Source organism: Brassica rapa, chromosome A06 (assembly GCF_000309985.2).
Source record: "Brassica rapa cultivar Chiifu-401-42 chromosome A06, CAAS_Brap_v3.01, whole genome shotgun sequence".
NCBI lineage: Eukaryota > Viridiplantae > Streptophyta > Magnoliopsida > Brassicales > Brassicaceae > Brassica > Brassica rapa.
In genome coordinates, this window is record NC_024800.2 from 4,587,124 (window position 1) to 4,607,024 (window position 19,901).

At 33.1% G+C, this 19,901-nt stretch overlaps 4 protein-coding genes and 1 long non-coding RNA gene across 6 annotated transcripts; 3 read left to right on the top strand and 2 right to left on the bottom strand.

Moving 5' to 3' along the window:
• Window positions 1-1,194: 1,194 nt before the first annotated feature.
• LOC103871940 lies at window positions 1,195-2,400 on the top strand. Its single transcript, XM_009150276.3, has one exon. The coding sequence runs from the start codon at window positions 1,611-1,613 to the stop codon at window positions 2,166-2,168; it is 558 nt and encodes a 185-aa protein (XP_009148524.1). The 5' UTR covers window positions 1,195-1,610; the 3' UTR covers window positions 2,169-2,400.
• A 710-nt stretch (window positions 2,401-3,110) lies between these two features.
• Window positions 3,111-7,793, top strand: LOC103871942. 2 transcript variants are annotated; one of them, XM_009150278.3, is made up of 3 exons: window positions 3,111-6,428; window positions 6,528-6,650; window positions 6,731-7,793. In XM_009150278.3, exons 1-3 carry the CDS (start codon window positions 5,967-5,969, stop codon window positions 7,628-7,630), a joined length of 1,485 nt encoding a protein of 494 aa, XP_009148526.1. In that variant the 5' UTR covers window positions 3,111-5,966; the 3' UTR covers window positions 7,631-7,793. The 2 variants fall into 2 exon arrangements, with proteins under 2 accessions (XP_009148526.1, XP_009148527.1); XM_009150279.3 differs by having other exon boundaries at window positions 6,737-7,793.
• Window positions 6,410-9,114, bottom strand: LOC103871941 (homologous-pairing protein 2 homolog). Its single transcript, XM_009150277.2, has 7 exons — window positions 8,952-9,114; window positions 8,842-8,867; window positions 8,398-8,665; window positions 8,250-8,320; window positions 7,980-8,168; window positions 7,800-7,905; window positions 6,410-6,660 (listed from the first exon to the last, which is right to left on the bottom strand). Exons 1-6 carry the CDS (start codon window positions 8,977-8,979, stop codon window positions 7,807-7,809), a joined length of 681 nt encoding a protein of 226 aa, XP_009148525.1. The 5' UTR covers window positions 8,980-9,114; the 3' UTR covers window positions 6,410-6,660; window positions 7,800-7,806.
• Window positions 9,115-11,643: 2,529 nt separating this feature from the next.
• On the bottom strand, window positions 11,644-18,372 carry LOC103871943 (transcription factor HRS1). Its single transcript, XM_033272926.1, has 6 exons — window positions 18,229-18,372; window positions 17,835-18,118; window positions 17,568-17,742; window positions 17,323-17,399; window positions 16,874-17,213; window positions 11,644-11,829 (listed from the first exon to the last, which is right to left on the bottom strand). Exons 1-6 carry the CDS (start codon window positions 18,362-18,364, stop codon window positions 11,810-11,812), a joined length of 1,032 nt encoding a protein of 343 aa, XP_033128817.1. The 5' UTR covers window positions 18,365-18,372; the 3' UTR covers window positions 11,644-11,809.
• Window positions 17,918-19,578, top strand: LOC117125940. Its single transcript, XR_004448396.1, has 2 exons — window positions 17,918-18,000; window positions 18,188-19,578. It is a non-coding gene; the product is annotated as an uncharacterized LOC117125940 (long non-coding RNA).
• The last annotated feature ends 323 nt before the right edge of the window (window positions 19,579-19,901 follow it).

Consider the following 19,901-nt stretch of genomic DNA (forward strand, 5'->3'; position numbering starts at 1 on the left):
TAAAAATTGTTCCAAAAAATCTACTTGATTAAGAAAAATATTTATAAAATTGTTGAATCAGTTTAGTATTCCGCATATCATAAATAACAAATGGTTTTCGATTCGAGGTCGCCATGTATTTTTTGTTCTTCTACTTTGTACTATGAATTGTCTTTGGTTCGAGTCGACCAATGAAAATAGCAAACTCGAAGTGGGAATGTTGTCTGCTTCATACCATGTATAAGTATGAACATGGGAAATAAATTTATGCCAATAAGTCTATTTACTTATACGCGTAAATGATCAAAAAATGATTCAGTCCTGTGTAGATATCGAAATCATTCATATAAAAAATGCATTCACATCGCTCGACATGGGCCAATGATTTAACAGAACACAATAGACAAAAAGGTTGTATATCACACAATATGCATTCATATGTATTCTTTTTTCCCCTGTCGGTTTAAACTTTAATCTGTACCCTGGACGATAAAGTTGAATCTATGGTGCTAAAAGACCACCCAAAGTCTACGACCACTCGATATAATACTACGACAAACATTTTATATATTGATACATAATGCTGATTTCAATTTGATCAGACAATTATTTGGTATTTACAAGTGTTTGTCTTGTGAAACACAGCTTGGAACAAAAGTTCCAAAACACTGAAGCCATGCATATGCAGAAAGTGTGGTTGCATAATGGAGCTAAGTAGCTAACTCATAGAACGAAAGCAAACAAGCATGTAAAGAATGTTGTAAGAGTGAAACAGTAGCTACAATATAACCTTCTTCTTTTTTCAAAAGCTGCAAATTAACGTTCGTGAATTATTTATTACTATGTTCACATAGTAATTAACCACGAGATGTAAATATTTACCAATTCGTTTGCTTCATTTTACTAGTTGTGACTTTTATTTGTTGGTCGTCCATTCGACTAGTTGATAAGATAGTATGTATTGACATAATTTTGTCACATAGCAAACCAGGAAAATAGAAACTTATATATTATCATATTTTTTTGTTTTCAACTTCTATGTTATTATACTTATAAACAAAAGTTGATATTCCAAGTCTGAGGTTACTTGAGATTATTTCTAGAAATATTCGAATTTTTCCAAAATAAAGTTGAAAGAAAATTATTTTGGAAAAATCAAGAAGTTATGTTAAAAAAAGGAAAATAAATAACTATCCAGAGGGCGTAATTGACTGGGCATGTGCACATCAACGTGACCGGACTTCAATTCCGAATTCAAATCGATTAATTATACTTTTAAAACTAGAAAGGGACATCTGGAAGTTTTCAAAACAATGTTGTGTAAGAAAATATTAAAAAGACAAAAACCAGAAAAAGCTAAAAAAGAAAGAAATAAACAAAAAACAAAAGCGAGGGATCCGTGATTCCAAAGGATTCGCTCTCCCACGCGCCTAACAATCCGTCACAATCTCACGCGTTTCTCTCGCTCTTTTACATTTCCCCTCCTCACATTCTCGCTCTCTCTTTTCTCTTACTATAAAGCCTCGTGTTCCCTTCTTCCCATTCTGCACCTCTACCCCTCACTAATTTCAATACTGCCACTGATAAAATAAAAAAGTTTCCCCGAACAAAAAAAATAAACCCGAAAGAGTATGGCGGAGGAGTTGTTGGTTAACGAAGAGAGGCTAACTCGGACCGACTCAGCTGAGAAAAAGCGAGTCAGGGACGAGTCTGACGACGCGGTTATTGACTCCCCCGAGGTGAAGAGGCTGAGAGACGATTTATTCGACGTTCTCGATGACTCGGATCCTGAACCGGTGAGTCAAGATCTCGACTCGGTCATGAAGAGTTTCGAGGACGAGTTGTCTTCCACGGTTACCACGGCCGGCGAAACTCAGCCGGATCTCGGCTACCTTTTGGAGGCTTCCGATGACGAGCTTGGTCTGCCGCCGGTTTCTCCGGTTCCTGTCGCGAAGGAGGTGGAAACGACGGAGACGTTAACGGATCTGGTGCGAGCGTCGTCGGATTCGTCAGGAGTCGACGAGGTATGGGGGTTCGAGGATCATTTGTCGAATTACTACGGCTCGTTAGATTTCGGTTCCGGCGTCGGAGATTACCTCGCCGTAGAGGGGCTGTTTGAATTTTCCGATGATGGTTTCGATGCCGGCGAGCTATTTTCGTGGCGGTCGGAGTCGTTACCGGCGGAGTAAAAACTTTAAATTAGGTGGAAGATGTTAAAACGATGCCGTTTTGTAAAGCGTGTGGCTATGCTTCCATGTCGTTTTTTTACCCCCTATCATTTTATGGTAGATTGTTAATTTTCTATTAATTAATTATTAGGATTAGGAAATTATGTTTTTTTTTTTTAAATTAGGAAAGTTAAATACTTTGTTAGTGGGGGTAATTTTCTAGATTAATATAAGCGAATTCGTTTGTTTGTTCTTCCCCGATCTTTTAATAGTGGGGTGGGCACTTTACCCGATATCCGAAGTGGCACCCGAACCCGATCCGAAAAACCCGAACCGAAATCCGAACCGAAGTAGCAAAATACCCGAACGGGTATTGAATAAGGAGAGATTGGATATCCGAACCCGAACGGATAATACCCGAACCCGAATGGATATCCGAAGATAACCGAACATATGTATAATTAACCATATATTTCTAGTTTATATCTCTCATTTTATATAAAATATTTATATTGATACTACACATACTTTAAGTTCATATGATATACATACAATTACGGAAAAAATGATTTGTTAATCACTTAAAATGCATGTCAAGTTTTTTATTTCAAAAATTAACAAAAACTTACATAAAAAAAAACTAAATTAATGTCTTTTTAATTTTAAAATGTTATGTCCAAATCTATTAACCATTCAATCTATTAAAAATAGAAAATTAGTTAACTAAAAGTTATATTTTTAAATACAACAAACTTGAGAAATGAAAATTTTAATTTTTTTTTTTCAAAATCTAAATATCCGAACCCGATCCGAATTAACCGAATCCGAACTAAAAATACCCGAACCCGACCCGAAGTACAGAAATACCCGAACGGATTCTAGACCTCTATACCGAAATACCCGAAAATCCGAAATACCCGACCCGAACCCGAACGGGTACCCGAACGCCCACCCCTAAGTGTTAATGTGAAATTAATGTAGTATGAAATTTCATTCTCAATCTCTTTATTTGACACCTTCATTTTTTTATTTAGCCAGATCTTTAATAGTTTTTGTTAATGTGGAATTTATATATAGTATATGAAATTTTCTCTCAATCTCTTTATTACCTTCATCTTTAGAAAAAGTCGATAAAGATAGCCCATGAACCATATCCCATATCCATAAGGCCCAAACCAAACAACTACTAAAAAGTATTTCTTCATCGTTGAGACTGATTTTCGGTTTATAGTTAACCAACCATATGTGTTACAAAAAAAAAAAAAAAAAAAAAAAAAAGTTAACCAACCATATATGATTTCTTGAAAACCGAATTGAACTGTTCAATAGCGTTTCAAAAATCAGTAACCGAACCTGTGGAACTAATTGTAACAAAGTGGACATAAGATCCGGGATAACCGGTCGAGTTAAACTGGAATAGCTTATAAACCTACCCGGGGTTATATGTAATAATAGTTAGGACTCCTAGTAGAAGATCTTGTGGTACCTCAGTATACAAAAACAAATTATATACCTTCTTCTGATTTTCTCGCCAGTAAGATTAGATAACCTGAGTCTCACAATGCATATGCAAAGAACGTTGTTACACTGCAAGAAGATGAGTGAACATGAGGTTTTCAAGAAGTTTGGTCGTAACATTGGTCGTCTTAAATTGTCTGCAGTTAGATTGTATGCGAAGCAGTTACTCATATACCTTAAACATCCCAAGAACTGTGCTGTTCTTTACTGCGACATAAAGCCTGGCAACATGTTTATGTTTTTTTCTTCCTGATTGATTCACTAATTTCTAACATCTGGTCGTGACTTGATTGTCTAGGTGAATGGTTTGCTGGTTAAAACGAAGTTACACACTTACACCATATCTTGTTACTTGTTAGTCGCTTCTAAAGAGCTACAAAATCGTACACAGTTCTTTTCCCTGGCTCCGCAACAATGATATATTACGCCTCCATATGGAACTGAAAGGTCCCTTCCCTAAAAAGATGCTTCGCAAGTTCAGCTTTAAGTTTAACACTGGAGATTATATTATTTCTTCGGTTTCAAAGCATCAGCGTTTAAGTTTTGTTCTGATACCTTCTACTATTTAACAAGGACCATTTATAGATCAGCAATTTGGTTAGGACTTAAGCTTCAATGCTACAGAGGGGGACAGTGTTAGTGGAAAGGTAACAAACCATTCCGTATATAATATCTACAACTTTTATGTAATTTGAATTATTATGAATCAAGGTTTAGTAATTGTTTTATCCTAAAAAAATGTTTTATCTGTTCCTTTTTTACAGACAATAAGAGAAAAATGAAGGAAAATATTTTGGTTCAGTGATTAAAGGCTATATATGCAGGTGAGGATATCAAGGTGTTAGTTGCATTTCAGAGATCTTATGGACAAAATTTCCATAATTGATCGTGAAAAGAGACTTTCAGTGTCACATGCATTAGCTCACACATTCATCACGGGCAAGTGAACACATGCCCTAGATACATGTGTGTCTATATATTACACATTTTAATTTTGATTTTAGAATCTCCTCTGTGGATTATTATCTATCATTCTTTTGCTACATGATGGCTTTAACTACAATAGTTTGCTAGGTGGATTCACATAATATCATTTTATCGCTTTGAGGAAACGCTTGGGGTCTGCAGTAGCATTAGAACTTTGATTTGCAAATCTATAATTACAAAAAGACTATAACATGTTTGGTTTATGTTAGTGTCTTAGGATAATCGAGATTAGTGGAGTTAGCTTCGTAATTAAACAGCTCTTTTCCTACCTAACATAAGAAAAGCCTCTCTTTATCATTATGACACCATGATCATCATACTTAATAAAATGTTCATGATGTGGAAAGTTACTTAAAGACGAGTTGAAGAAGTCTACAAAGGTTTTTAAATTTTCAGTTGTTGTTTAATTTGATGTCACACCTAATAAAGTGGAGATTAAGGTGTTTTCTAATGGGCTGTTAGTGCCAAGGGGAAACGTGTCAATAATCCCTTTAAACCTGTCGTTCTTAAATAAATTACAATATGAAGAATAAGAGCCGTAACAATGACAGTTCTCTGGTGTCTATTTCACAGCGTTTGAAATGAGTGCTCCAATAGCAGCTTCTTAAGAAAGCTAAAAAGAGAAGAAAATAAAGAAACCATGAAAGTTGGAACCATAGAAATGTGATTTACGGAGCATAATGTTGACCAAAATCGAATTAAGAGACTCTCTTGTCCTATACGTATTTTGTGTTGGGAATTCTTCTTACGATAGTTCACTGAAACTAATATGTCTACGAAGGCACGAACGTTCTCCTCGTTATGAATCCACGTTATACCGTATATTAGTGATTGCAACGGAAAATCACATTTGAGATGTGGAGAACCTGAATCTTCCATGCATTTGGTGTTCAGATGAGAAATATATTCAAAATTTTCTAATAATGAAGGTATATATATATATGAAAATTTGTAATATTCACATCAGCTAGACAAAAAGAATAGAAAAACAAAAAGTAACTTCTCATGTATGTTACTCATGTACATTTTAAATTATTTATTTATTTAATCTAAAAGATAATTAATCCCCGCGTTAATTAAAAGATAATTAACCCTCTCGCACGATTTTCAGAAGTGTCCTTGTTGTTTTTATAATTACGGACCCCATACTTTTTCTTCAGTTGGTCGTTTTTTTCCTACTCCGTTGCTAAGTCATCGAACGTCGTAACTCGTAACGCGTCTATATTTTCTTACCTTCTTATAAAACTCCCATTGAAACCAAGAATCACTCTAAACCTTTTTCATCTATCTCCTCTTCAACTTGTTGAGAACAAAATGGGGAAGAAGCTAGACGCTTTGCTTGGTCGGACTTTCAAAACCAAGAAGTTCAAGGCTCTTCTCAACTTAGCTCTCACTAGGCTCTCTATTCTCAAGAACCAACGTCAAGTCAGATGTTCTCAAGCCACCTCTGATGTCACCGAGCTTCTTAAGCTTGGGCAACACGAGAACGCTTACCACAGAGTCGACCAAGTCATTAAAGACCAGAACACACTCGACGTTCTCTTCTTCATCCATGGCTACTTCACTCTCTTGCTCGACCGTGTTCACCTCTTCGAACACAACAGAGATTGCCCTGATGAGCTTCTGGAAGCTGTTTCGAGCTTGCTCTTTGCAGCTTCTAGAATCGGAGAGTTTCCTGAGCTTCAAGAGATCCGTAATGTTTTGGTTTCGCGTTTTGGCAAAGATATTGCAGCTAGGTCCATTGAGTTGCGGAGTAATTGTGGGGTTAATCCCAAAGTAAGCAACTTTGATTCATTCAACCTTATAATGTATTCACTACAGAACAAAATACTCAACTTATTACATTCATGTTTCGTTTTTGTGTTACTACAATAGATAATTCAGAAGTTGTCGACAAGACATCCACCGAGAGAAGTTAGAATGAAGGTTTTGAAGGAGATTGCAGCAGAAAATAACATCGTTTTGAAACTTGAAGAAGCTTCTTCTACGTCCACTGAGGTAAGTAAACCTGCAATCCACAACAAATTTTAAAAATGAGGACAGCATGTACTAACCATCAAATTTTATGATTCGTGCAGGGACAGGGACAGGGACAATCAGATGTTTCCAAGGCTAAGTTAACAAGTGAAGTTGGAGAAGATGAGATAGGTGAAGGTTATGGGTTGTCTGATTTGGTTAAGAGAGGAAAGCAGAAGTACAAAGACGTGGCTGATGCTGCACAAGCAGCGTTTGAGTCAGCAGCTCATGCAGCAGTGGCTGCACGAGCAGCTGTAGAGCTTTGTCAGTTTTCGCCTTGTGGACCTGACAATACGGGTAATAATGGTGGGGGGAGTTCATCTAGTGGTTCTGGAAACAATAAAACAGAACAAGAAGCTAATGATGATGGTGATCTTTCAAAAGGTGAAGTGGATGTGAGATCAGAATCTAAGAAGTTTATATCGGATCCAGAAGATACTATTGAGGATGTGATGTCACTTAGGGAAGACCCTGTGAAGCTGCTGGAGAAGGATGATGTTTTATACGACAGTGAGGAAGAAACCAAGCAAATTGCTAAGACTAATACTACTACGGAGGTTAAAGATGAGGAAAGTCTTAAGGATTGTTCTGATAGAGCAGATGAAGGACATGTGGAGGATGTTGATCTTTCAGAAGGTGAAGTGGATGTGAGATCAGAATCTAAGAAGTCTATATCGGATACAGATGATAATATTGAGGATGTGATGTCATTTAGAGAAGACCCTGTGAAGTTGTTGGAGAAGGCTTTTGTCGTCTACGACAGTGAGGAAGAAACCAAACATAATGCTAAGACTAATACTACTACTGAGGTTAAAGATGAGGAAAGTCTTATGGATGGTTCTGATAGAGCGGATACAGGACATGTGGACAGCATGGCTCATTCGGTTGAAGAGCCTATTATACGTAAAGCTATTTTAAAGGGTCCTATTTCAGTTAGGACCAGACAGGTTCGTGGATACTAAGTTTTATTTCAGGTGCATCTATGTTTTAGTGACTGAGTGTGTGTACAATTTCTTTGTGTGTTCTTTATGCCTTGGTCAAGGGTTCAATAATGTTGAACAAATGGCATATGTTGTCTAAGTTTCTAGAAACAAATTGACCTGAGAGGGAGAGAAATTTCAAAGAAGTTACCTGTAAGTTACTGCCCTCTTCCCCTCTTTTTACCATGTGGAATCAGGTCAGAATAAGCCTGCAGACTTAGGCCAACATCTTCATCATATTCAACTCCAAGCTCCTCCTACCAAGTCAACATTAGGTTAATGTAGTTTGAAAGATGAAACTTATTCTAACGTAATTGTATGAACTTTTCACCTTAAACTCCTTAATATCTCTGGGAAAATTCTCAGTGACAGTATCCCAAACGTCTCTGAACATCCTCTTGCGCTTTCTCCACTGATTGATCTTGTCAGAGTACATATCTTCAACAGCCTTCTTGTCTTCCGGCCTCACCAGTGTAACACCTTCACGTAGTTTGATCAGCTTCTCTTCCATTTCCTTAACCTGGTACAATGTTGAAACCAACCTTTTAAGCTTTTTTTTACCTATTACCTAAGCCAAAGGCTAAGAGAGCATGTCATGTACCTCTTTCCTTAGCTTAGCATCTTTCTCTTGTATCTCCTCTAGTGTCAAGTTTGACTGCAAGCTCTTTATTTCTGTGAAGAAGAATGATAACATCAAGACAGCATAATAAAGATTCCTCAGTGATTCAAAAGCAGGTTAACAAACACACCTGACTCCACTTCACTGATCGTCTTCCTCTTCTCCTGAACCTGTTCTTGAAGCTTTGCGTTTTCTTCTTTCATCAGAGCAAGCTCCTCAGTGTTTGGGATCTCGAACTGGTCTTGCCTAGCAATGTACAGCTTCTGCTTGCCATACTCCTTGAAAGTGATTTTGCCAGCATCAGCGAGGCTATCAAGCGCTTTCTGAACAGCAGTCTTCTTGAGGCTAAACTTTTGCAGCGCATCAGCTGCGTTTTGCGTGTTCAGAGGTCGGTTTTGCTGCAACAAACAAACAAACAAACACAATAACAAAACGGATTTTGATTATATTATAAAACCAAAAATTCCAAACTCAGTTGATTTTATAAGCTTCACATGATCGATTCATAAATCAGTTAGACATAGCTCAAGGGGATAAATTAGGTCTCCCGATAAGCAGAAGAAGTGATTATTACCTCGTTTACAAAGTTGAGTACGATCGCTGCAGATTCGAAACAAAATCAGGAAACGAGAGAGAAATCAAAATCAAAAGAGAGTAGAGGATTTGTTCGCGAGATTATTATACCTTCTGTGTTATCCGTTTTAGGAGCCATGTTTTCGTCTATAATGCGCGGGAAACTGAAACCCTTGAGAGGAGAGAAGAGAGAGAGAGCGAGAGGAATCTTTTTTCTCGTTTCCGAGAGGAAGATGATGATGAAACTGACAAGTGACAAGTGAGAAGCTTCTTTTATACGTCGCCGTATTTAATCGAGCTATATGGGCCATTATATTTAGGCCCGTTTAATTCTTATCTTTAATAGGCCCAATTCAATGGACAGCGCTTCAGCTGAGACCTGCCTTATGACACAGGACTACAAGAGCTTCAATCCAAGTTGAAGAAGATTCACTAACTATATTATAAACCCTCTCAATTTTTATCAGACTGCAAAATGCAGATGACCAATTAGGTGTGATTGGGCATCTAACAATGTGGACGGTTTGGACCAATGTGAGGCTGGCACATGAAGCCCAAAGTTTGGATTGTTGAAGAATCATTCTTCTCGTTGGGATATGTTCAAAGCAGAAAATCATTCGAGTATGACCTTCGAATAATATAACATATACACAATGCCTGAATCATACATACAGAAAAACACTTCTTTGTAAATGTGATGACAATGCATATCGTTTAATTTTTAACTATCTCATTATTTTCAAACATATTCAAAAATATTTCTCCGAGCTTCTATCTAGTTTACTAGTCACCACGAAGAATCCTCTCAAGGGTTCATGTTACATAGTTAAAAATTAATTTCACAATGTCAACCAGTAATGTGCTGGGAAAAGAATATAAATATTGGTTATTTCACAATGTCAACCATTTTGCTGAAGATTAAAACAAAATTTATTTCACAATGTCAAACACTTTGCTGAGGATTAAAACAAGATTAGCACGTACTTACGTGTATAAAGATGATAAGTTAAGGTCGCACATAAATTTGTACTCTTTCTACAAGTTTAATATAGCGACTTAATTAGATCAATTCGAATATTCCACGCAAGTTTATGATTTTTTAGATGTTGGATATAGACCAATAAAGGAGGTTTGTTGATTGCTTAATTATCTGTATGTTTCCCTTGTTTCAATTATAAATACTACTCTTAAAATAAGTATCAAGAGCCATTTTATATTTTTATCCTTTAACTTGTGTGAAAGGGCACATAAACTCATGCTTAAAGCTTTAACTAACTAGCCATCCTAATTACTAGTATATTATTAAACGCATACTTAATGAAAACCTAATCCGATTCCTGGTCATTTGGATCTGTCGTCAGTACACCGTATATTACATATTTATATTTTCAAAGTAAAATGTTAATCTAATTTGTTTGTTTATTCTGCATATGGAATTTTAGTCAGGTTAATCCGATGTTGAAGACGAAAGTCGTCTTATTGATAATCTGCACGTCGGAAAACAAACTAATCTTAAAATGGAAATATACATCCTTAATAAATGAATTTATTTACATAATAAGTATTAAATTATTTTATCTAAGATAAAAATTTTATATAAAAATTCAGAAAAATGTCATATGTCATTTTACTTTTAAAAATTTCTAAAGACATTATTCGAAAAAGTTAGGATGTAAACCAAAACATAATTTTAAACATTTTTTATTAAGCATTTACAATAAAAATAATACATTTGAGTATTGAATTGATTAAGTGCTATATAATTTGTTATTAATCAAAGTGAAAGAAAGCATTGAACATAAGAAAAAAACAAAGAGAGAATATGGTTTATTAAGTAATATCGTTAAACATCTTTGTTTTAATATCTTGATATCCTACACTTTTTATACTTTTCACACCAATAATCTGATATAGACATAAGTTTTTTTCTAAAAGGCCACATGGTACCTAGAGCCACAACAAAAGGCAAACCTAATTGTAAGACCGGTACGACTAATAAAAATTATTTAAAACACTTTAGATTAATTCAAGATTCTGAGAGATACTGCCCAAATAGGCAAATATATTAACTGACCTAACCATGTTTATTTAATGAATAAAAGTCTTCCACAGCGGGAGTATACTCTACGACAATGGCATATACAGTAGCTAACGTGCATATTTGTAATCATATTCAGGCAACATGAAATCAGCTTTAATATTGAAATATGTTGACAATGGTATATATAGAACTATAAGTATAGTAAGTTATGCATTCGGATTCGAGCATATTCGTTCCCAGAATGCAACCAATTCAATAAGTCCTTCCGGGTCTTATTGTTATCATAATAAGATCAACTTTGTTGTCATGTGGTTTTGTGCATCTTATAAATATATATGGTCGACAAAAAAAAGTATATACTTTTAAGAAGATCCCTTTGCTCGACTCTACCGCCATGTTCATACTACATATTCTATAAAAAAAATCAGTTACATGATATAAGCATATATTCGTCCATATTATTATTTTTTTTGCTAGAAGTCCATATTATTTTACTGTGATAGTAAATTTTGCTAACAAAAAAAGAGTAGCCCTAATACTATTTACTGACAAAAACATGATCATTAAGCACAATAATAATAGATAATGCCATACTGGAAATTTCTTCTAATTAGAACACAATATGACTGAAATTGTAATAAGAACAGAACAAACCCCCCCCCAAAAAATTCCATATTTTCTTATTTCACATATACGTTAATGTCAAGAATATAACAAGTCAACAAAATTGGAATAGTAGAAAAACGAATAGAGCAACAAGAATATGCAAATTAAAAGTGGCATATATTCTCAGTATTAATATTGTTTCCGGTGCAAAACTCTATAGTCTATACACTCTTTTCATCACGGTATCATATTTTCTAACATGAGACACAATAACAGTACAATAAAATGAATCAATACATTGGAGAGGGTACGTAAAAACAAATTAATTTTTAGTGACATAATAATGGGACATTTGCTAAAACCAACCCAAATATTCAAGTCAAATGTAAAAGTGTACCCCACTTTCAGTCAAATGCAAAACCAACCTAAAGGAGTAGTGAAAGTACTATTTCACCCTTATGACCAAACAAAAAACATAAATGTATTTTACGTTTCTATCCTTTGGAAGTCTACACGTAATAAAAGAAGTCTACATATATATAGACTTCCTATGAAGTCTACTTTATAGACTTGTTTTGTAGTCTACACTCTAATTTGGTCTACTAATTTAATTTTGAAAATGTATAAAAATAATTATTGTGATATTTTTAATTAATCATCAATATAATGGATAATATGAAGTAAATAAATTAAAATTTCATATAATCGAACAATTTTGAAGAATATATACTAATTTGGTTATCATGTGCTAGACTATGTTCATAGTTTAGAAACAAAAGGTTCTAACATGTTATGTCTTTTAGTAGTTGATTTCATAGGGTTAGATTTTAGATTTTGTTTTTTTTTTTGTTTTATTAACTTAAATCTGCATATTAATGTTTAGTAGTTTATATTTTGTATAAATGAGACTTTTTGATTATCAAGCAAAACATTTAGGGTTTGATATTTGTGGTTTAGGGTTTCGTAGACCTACAATAAAGTCTATTTATCTGAAGACGTCTTTTTCAGTCTATATTTTTCAATTTGTTTTACAAAAAATCATTATATTTAAACTAAGTTAAGTTCCTTAAGAATAAAAAAGTGAAATCATATACTATAACTATTAAAAAATAAAGAAATAAATTTAATAAATCATATATTAAAATTATTAAAATAATAAAGAATAAACAACAATAATTAAATTATTATAGTAGACTTCCAAAAAGGTCTACTATGTTATAGTAAGATCTACTCCAAAATTTTAATTTTAGTAGACTTCAAACGAAGTCTACAGTATCGTAAATTTTAACCTAGTTACATTTTTGTCTCCCTATATAAACAAAATTTATTCAATCTCTCTCTAAAGTGGCTGCACAAGTTCTTAAAACTCTCTCCCTTCTCTCTAAAACTTTCTCTCTTCTCTCTAAAATTCTCTCAATTGTTTCTAAATCTCTCTCATTATCTTCTTTCTCTCTAAAATTTTCTCAAGTCTTTCTCACAATATTATCTTGTCATTTTAGATATTATGATTCATGGTTTTCATCTTCTCCTTTAAAAAATGTAAGTTTTAGATCTATAGATTTTAAATGTGTATTTTATGTTTATTTCTCACAATATTATCTTTTTTTGTAGGTATTATCACTCATGGATTTCATCATCTCCTCTAAAAATGTAAGTTTTAGATTAATAGATTTTAAATATGTATTTACATGTTTATATTCAAATAAATTTATAGATCAAGCTCTCTACATTAATTTGCTACTAGTTTACCTTATAAATTATATTATGTAAAGTATTTTCAGATTTAAAATTATTTTCACATTTCAAAATATATAGATTTTTTCAGATCTGAAAATTATCAGACAGTGTAGACTTCTAAAGAAGTTTACTAAAGCTTGCAGACTTCATATGAAGTTTACTAAACCATAAAGTTTAAGCAGACTTCATTGGAAGTCTACAAAAATATGACTTTAATTTTTTTCTATGTTTTTTAATAATTTTATCTTATTTTGCAGGTATTTTCTTCCATAGTTGTTCTCTTCTCCTCCTAGAAATGTAAGGTTTACATCTATAGATTTAAAATATGTGTTCTAGTATTTATATTCAAATAAAGTTACATATTAAAATTCATATTAATATGTCTTTAATTTATAACTATTTTGTCTATTAAATCATATTTTTAAAAGTTTTTTAGATTTAAACTTATTTCATATTTTTAATGTATTATTTTTCAGATCTATTTTTTTTTATAGAGTAGACTTCATTTGAAATCTACTTAAAACTTACGGCTGGTAGACTTCAAATGAAGTCTACTAGCCTTGAATTTTAAGCAAATTTCATTAGAAGTTTACTCAAATATGATTTTAATTTTTATCTTATTTTTAAAATTTTATTTTATTTTGCAGGTATTCTCTTCCAATATTTTCAAATCATCTTCCCAAAAATGTAAGCTTTCCATATATTCATTATAAGATATTTTGTGTTTATAATGAACTAAATTTATAGATTCATACATTATCTTTTTGCTTTGTTACAAGGATGACAAAAAACCATTTTTGAAATATTTTCCAGAACAAAGTATTTTCAAATTTTCTAAATGCACACTTTTAAATATGAAAATTTTCCATTAGTGTAGACTTCAACTAAAGTCTACTAAACAATAACTTTACGTAGACTTAATAAAAAGTCTACTAAAATATGATTTTATTTTTTATCTTATGTTTTTCTCATAACTCTATCTTATTTGGCAGGTACTTTTTCCAAGACTTTATTTGAAGCATCAAGATTATGAAAAATCAAACATACTCAAGAATACTTTTTAATATATTGCTCTGTAATAACTTTCATAATAAAATATTAATTTTTAAATAATTTTTTAATGCATAATCTATAAACATTGTATTCATTTTTAGTTGTTTTCACTTGTATGATATTATTAATTTTTTGTTAGATATCAATTTTTTCACAAGATCTAACCAACCAAACAAGTAAAACCACCATAAGCTAAAATAATAACTAACACACATGTGAGAAGAAGAAAATCTATACAAAATTTTCCCAAAAATTTTCAAGAATAATACTAATCAAAACAATTTGCAATAAGTATCAAGTGTATAATTATAACACATTAAATTGTGAAATTCATCCAAGACCATTAAAATTTTACTAACATACACTGTAAAATAATTAAATCATGAAAAAATATGATGAATAATACACAAATACACTTTTAATAGAATTTACGACGTAGACTTCAACTGCAGTCTACATTTGTAGATTTACAAAAACGTCTACACTTATTATTTAACATATAGTCAATCCAAATTTTTTTAGTGTATTGGCGCAGGCTTGATACACAAAGGCGTACAAAGTGTGTCTTAGATAACTCGATCAAGTTTCGTACTTGTCGATTATTCGTGACAGACATAAGAGGAGTATATTCCTATTCGGAGTCATTTGTTTTAAATGATGTTTGGTAAGGAATAGGTTAGCACCATCTTCTCAATTTTGTTGTCCAGATCATAATCTTCTTGTGTCATTTCAAGAAGTTTACCATGTGTACAGCCATCATGCACAAGGAACATTCTTCAACCTTTCCGATTCTTCATCTTTTTCGAATATTTTGTCACCCAAAATGTCTTTGGCCCATACTTCACACTCGCTCTAAGTTTCCAACCACATCCTTGAACACGACACTTAGCCACATACAGAGTTTTTGTTGTCTTATATGCTGAAAATGTAAAATTATATTCCACAGTCACCGACTTCAGCTTTGAAACAAGCTCAGCCTTACTAGCAAAACTATAAACGAAGACTTAGAAATACGTCTACAATTATTAGCTAACAACATTGTCAAATCAAATGAATTATACCTTCATAATTATAAAAAAAAAATTATTTTCAAAATCACTCAAACCCATTAAGATTAACTAACACACACTGTCAAACAAAAAAACTAGAAAAAAATTAATGAATAATACACAAATTCACATTTTTATAGATTTTTCTATGAAGACTTAATATTTAGTCTCTGAAGATGTTGACGTTCTTTTCAGTTTACAGACGTAGACTGTCAAATAGGTCTACTCTTTGGGTTGGTTTTTGCAATTGACCATTTTACGGGTTGCTTTCTATAGTTGAATAAAAGTTGTAATTTTGTACATGTAGACTTTCATTTCAGTCTACAATTTAAAAAGGTTACTTTTTGCAATTGACCAGAATTCATCCAAGATTTGACTTTCAGAACTAGACTTCATATGCAGTCTACATGTTTGAATTTTTTTGAAAGAGGTTAGTTTTGCAATTGACCAAGTTTGACTTCAAATCAGTAGATTAAAATGAACGTCTACGGGTGTGTAGACTTCTTGTGAAGTTTACTCGCAAATCCGACGGGTTGGTTTTGCATTTGACCAAAATAAAAAAGTAGACTTTATACGCAGTCTACATTTTTTTTTAAGATAAGAAGACTGCATATGAAGTCTACAATTTAATAAATTTTTGATTGCTTTTTAAACTTTTTGGTCAAACACAAAACTAACCTATTCCACGAAGTCAAAGTTTTGGTCAAATGCAAAACTGACCTTTTATAGACTTTGTTGGCAGTCTACATTTTGTAGACTTCCGTTGAAGTCTATTTTGAAAAGTCAAAAGTTCGGTCAAATGAAAAACTAACCTCTTTTAGGTAGACGTCTTAGTAAGTCTACCGAAAGTTTTATTTTTGTTGTCAAAGGTAAAGACGGAGACTACTGGGGAAGTCTGCGTTAGAAAAAAAATTTGTCTGCTCAATTGTAAAACTAACCCGTGCGTTGACAAATAGACTGCATCGTAAGTCTCCACGGAGGCGTAGACATACAAAACAGTCTACCGTCGCGACACAGATCTGAAAAAGAACGAAAACCATGTAAATAGTTACATTTTTCATGTGTAAAGCTTGTTTCCAACCTTTTCAACCGTCCAAACTCCAAATATGAGCAAAAAGAAGCATCTTTAACGATTCACTAATGAAGAAACTCGAAAATATGAAGTTTGTGATTATGAAAATGATAGTTATGAGAGTTTTTTAGATGGAAATGTAGAGGAGATGAGAGAAAATGAAGTTTTTTGGGTTATAATGAGAAAAAAAGTGGTTGAAAATTGAATTCTAGAGCTTTGGAGCTCAAAAATGGTGGTTCATGGTGGTTGGAAAAATTGATGATGATGGCATTTTTGTAAATAAGAAGAAATGGTTAGGGTGTATTTGATTTTTTGTTAATTTCGAAATTAATAAAAAAATAAATAAAAATGGCAATTTTGTGAATAATTCAAAAACATAAGGATAGTATGGAAATTTTATTGATGAATAGTATGGACAAAAAAAAAAGGGTTGGTTTTGGATTTGACTTGAAAATATGGGTTGGTTTTGAAAAACAATTGCGAGTAGAAGAAGACATCGCCGGCGAGCTACATCGGACTACCACCTCGTCGCTATGGCTTCCTGATCCTTCTTCCACAATAATCGACGGCGTAAAATTGAAGTGGCTCGGCCACTGTGGCGGTGGTGGTGCGGCCATTGCTCCATAGATCCCGGTGGTGGTGGTTGTGGTCGTCGTCGTGGTTGTGCCGCTAGTGGTGGCTCTTCCGGTGGTCTTTCCCGTAGAGTAGTCAGATTGTGGTACCCATAAACCCCCGACGACTACGAAATGTTGCTTTTGAGAGTTCCCGTTGTTAGGGACTGTTTGGCTTGGTCTTCTTGTATGCAGTCTATATTTCTGTTATATATCCAATTAAAAAAATAACATCAGTTTTTTCTAGAAATAGAGTTTTTAGTGCCCTGAATTTGTAATTCAAATAGTAGAAAGAAAAGAATGCATGCGTTACCTGTAAATGGCTTTTAACTTCATCATTTGTTAATCCATCAACCTTCATTAACTCTCTTATTTGCTTTGGCGTAGCTACTGAAAAATGGAGCCAAAATAAATATACTAACTAAAAAGTTGATGAAAAATATACAAATATACCTTTTTAAATGTTCAAAAAAAAAGTTGATGAACCCTAAATACTAAAGTATTTGTTAAATCGTTAGAAAATTAAATAGGCCGTATAGGAATATTATTAAAACTCACCATGAGGTCCACCTAAGTGTTGGAGAGCGTTCAAGAAGCGTCTATGCAACTGCGACGACCAACACCTTCTCTGCTTTCTCTCCGTCTCTCTCCTCCTTCGTTCGCCACTGTTAGCCATTGCATCTTCTCTCATACTTTCATCTCTCTTCACCACCGTCTCCATCATCTGTTGCGACTGTTCCGAAATGCAAAATACAAATATTTAGATTGTCGTCGTGAGATTTTGTCTTGATCAGTTTCGATATATGGGTTCTCTAATATAATTACCTCTTTTGGAAGAAGCGGGTCTGGTTGGTTCCAGAGCTGAACAGACTTAAGCCAATCAGACTTCATGTTCTTGTCCTCAGAATCATTTTCGGGGTCGTGATTTCCCTGCTCATCCTCGAATTCTTCTTCTACCTCTTCTTCATTAAAGGGCGATGAGTCTTTAATGGTAAGAAATTGTTCCAAGACAGGCGTACACTGTCCGGTTGTTTGCTCCGAGCACTCTGATTGTCCGTACACATTATCTGTAGCCGTCTCTGTTATCTCCTTCGTACACCTCTCGATCGCTTAACAGACAAAAGAAATAAAAATATAAGTTTTCATATATATTGTATTTTCTTATTTGTTTTATTCAGGAAAAGGAAAACATAACTCGCAATCTTGCATTTATAAGCACCTTGGGTTACGAGGTCTAAGCAAAGAGGAAGTTCACGTTGAAAGACAAGAATCTTGCGACGTTCTTCTTCAAGAGCTTCGATGTATTGACCACATTCCTCCTGGTTGTAGTCCATATTGCGTATCTTCTTAATCATGGTGCTTTAGGGATAAATTAATAATTCACCTCTAATTTAAGATTTATTCTGTTTAGAGAGAAGGATCAATACATGTATATATATGTCTCCATAAACCTCTCAAGGATCACTATCTTGATAGAATAAAAAACATAGTCGGCATGTCGCATTACAAGACGAATCTTGCGGTTCATGTTTTTATATTTTATACGCCTTGATGTGCTTAAATATTACGTTTATAAAAGACACAACTAATGGTTATTTATTTTGTTATGGTATAGTAGTAGATAGGGAGTGGTGAATATTCGGTACTGTGATTCCGAGTTTTTAGTTATGTAAGAATAAACTGTTGTAAATAAAAGGCACTTGAAAATTTAATAAAGTATTGGTTTTCTATTCTTTGGGATTTTATTTAAAATTGAATTTAAGAAAATAAAAGTCAAATATAAATGCGGAAATTAAGTATTGTTTATATTAAAGTTGCATTTTTATAAAAACAAATTACAGTTGTATTCTATAAAGTATGAAGAAAGCTATATTCGATTATTCATGCTATAAATCAAGTTAAATTTTATAATTTTGAACCAAATTATAATGGATACAGTCGGAGTCTTTCCGGGTGCAACTGGATTTACTAATTAGAATCAAAGGGTAGGGAATAACTTAAAAAAACGAATCTCATTCCATTAATTTTTGTGGAATATGTAAAAAGTGGAACATAGCTATAACACTTTTTTTTGTTGAAGTTATGACACATTTATGATTAAAAATCGTGAATAAATTATAGAATGAGATGAAATTAAATTCTATTTTTGTTTCCATAATTTCATTATTTGATTTATTTACATTTTTTGTTCCTTTTATTCATTCCTAAATTTTGACTACCAGCCTTCGTGTTATAGTATTTTCTCTGGCAATAATCATATAATTATTTGTTATTATTATGAATTTTTGAATAAAAATGCTGGCTTGTTGTAAGTACTAAATACTTAGATAAACCCGGAAAGAAAAGTGGCATGCATGAGCTTGCTATAGTTGTACAAAATTGTCAATATATGATGAGATCTAGGTTTTGTTAAAGGATGATCAATAAACTTGTACTGACCAATATATGACTTCAAACTCAAAAGCCAAATGTCTCTTCATAAAGAAGCCAAATCATGGAGAAGGGAAAAAAAAAAGCTGTACAAGAAGATAACCACATTTAAGGATTTTTCCATCTCTATTATTTCATACAAAAATAAAATCACCTTATCCATTTGGATTCACATATATTCTATAAAAATTATTGACTTTGTTCAATTCGTTCTACATATCTATATTTATTTGTTTCCGTATATGTAGGTGTATAACATTTTTGACTCTTGACCGGTAATATTAATTAGTTGGATCTTTATCATTGCCAAGTAAAACATGAAAAGAAGAAACATAACGTGTTGGACTGTATTAGCAAAGATCCTCATGCTTCATTGCAAATTTCCAAGATAATGGTACGCCAATGCCTTTCACAATCAACAGTAGTTTTGATTCGTAGATACTTTTAATTTCTCTTATACTG

Excerpts from the sequence above, each read along its gene's own strand:
- LOC103871941 (XM_009150277.2), bottom strand. The coding sequence starts at position 8,979 with ATGGCTCCTAAAACGGATAACACAGAAG. Across the intron at positions 8,868-8,951 it reads TAAAACGGATAACACAGAAG|CGATCGTACTCAACTTTGTA; the intron begins GTATAATAATCT and ends TCGAATCTGCAG. Across the intron at positions 7,906-7,979 it reads GAGATATTAAGGAGTTTAAG|GAGGAGCTTGGAGTTGAATA; the intron begins GTGAAAAGTTCA and ends TTGACTTGGTAG.
- LOC103871940 (XM_009150276.3), top strand. The coding sequence starts at position 1,611 with ATGGCGGAGGAGTTGTTGGTTAACGAAGAGAGGCTAACTCGGACCGAC.
- LOC103871943 (XM_033272926.1), bottom strand. The coding sequence starts at position 18,364 with ATGATTAAGAAGATACGCAATATGGACTACAACCAGGAGGAATGTGGT. Across the intron at positions 17,214-17,322 it reads AAGTTAAAAGCCATTTACAG|AAATATAGACTGCATACAAG; the intron begins GTAACGCATGCA and ends GATATATAACAG. Across the intron at positions 11,830-16,873 it reads GTCTTCTTCTACTCGCAATT|ATTATGTCACTAAAAATTAA; the intron begins GTTTTTCAAAAC and ends AAATGTCCCATT.
- LOC103871942 (XM_009150278.3), top strand. The coding sequence starts at position 5,967 with ATGGGGAAGAAGCTAGACGCTTTGCTTGGTCGGACTTTCAAAACCAAG. Across the intron at positions 6,429-6,527 it reads ATTGTGGGGTTAATCCCAAA|ATAATTCAGAAGTTGTCGAC; the intron begins GTAAGCAACTTT and ends TTACTACAATAG. Across the intron at positions 6,651-6,730 it reads CTTCTTCTACGTCCACTGAG|GGACAGGGACAGGGACAATC; the intron begins GTAAGTAAACCT and ends TGATTCGTGCAG.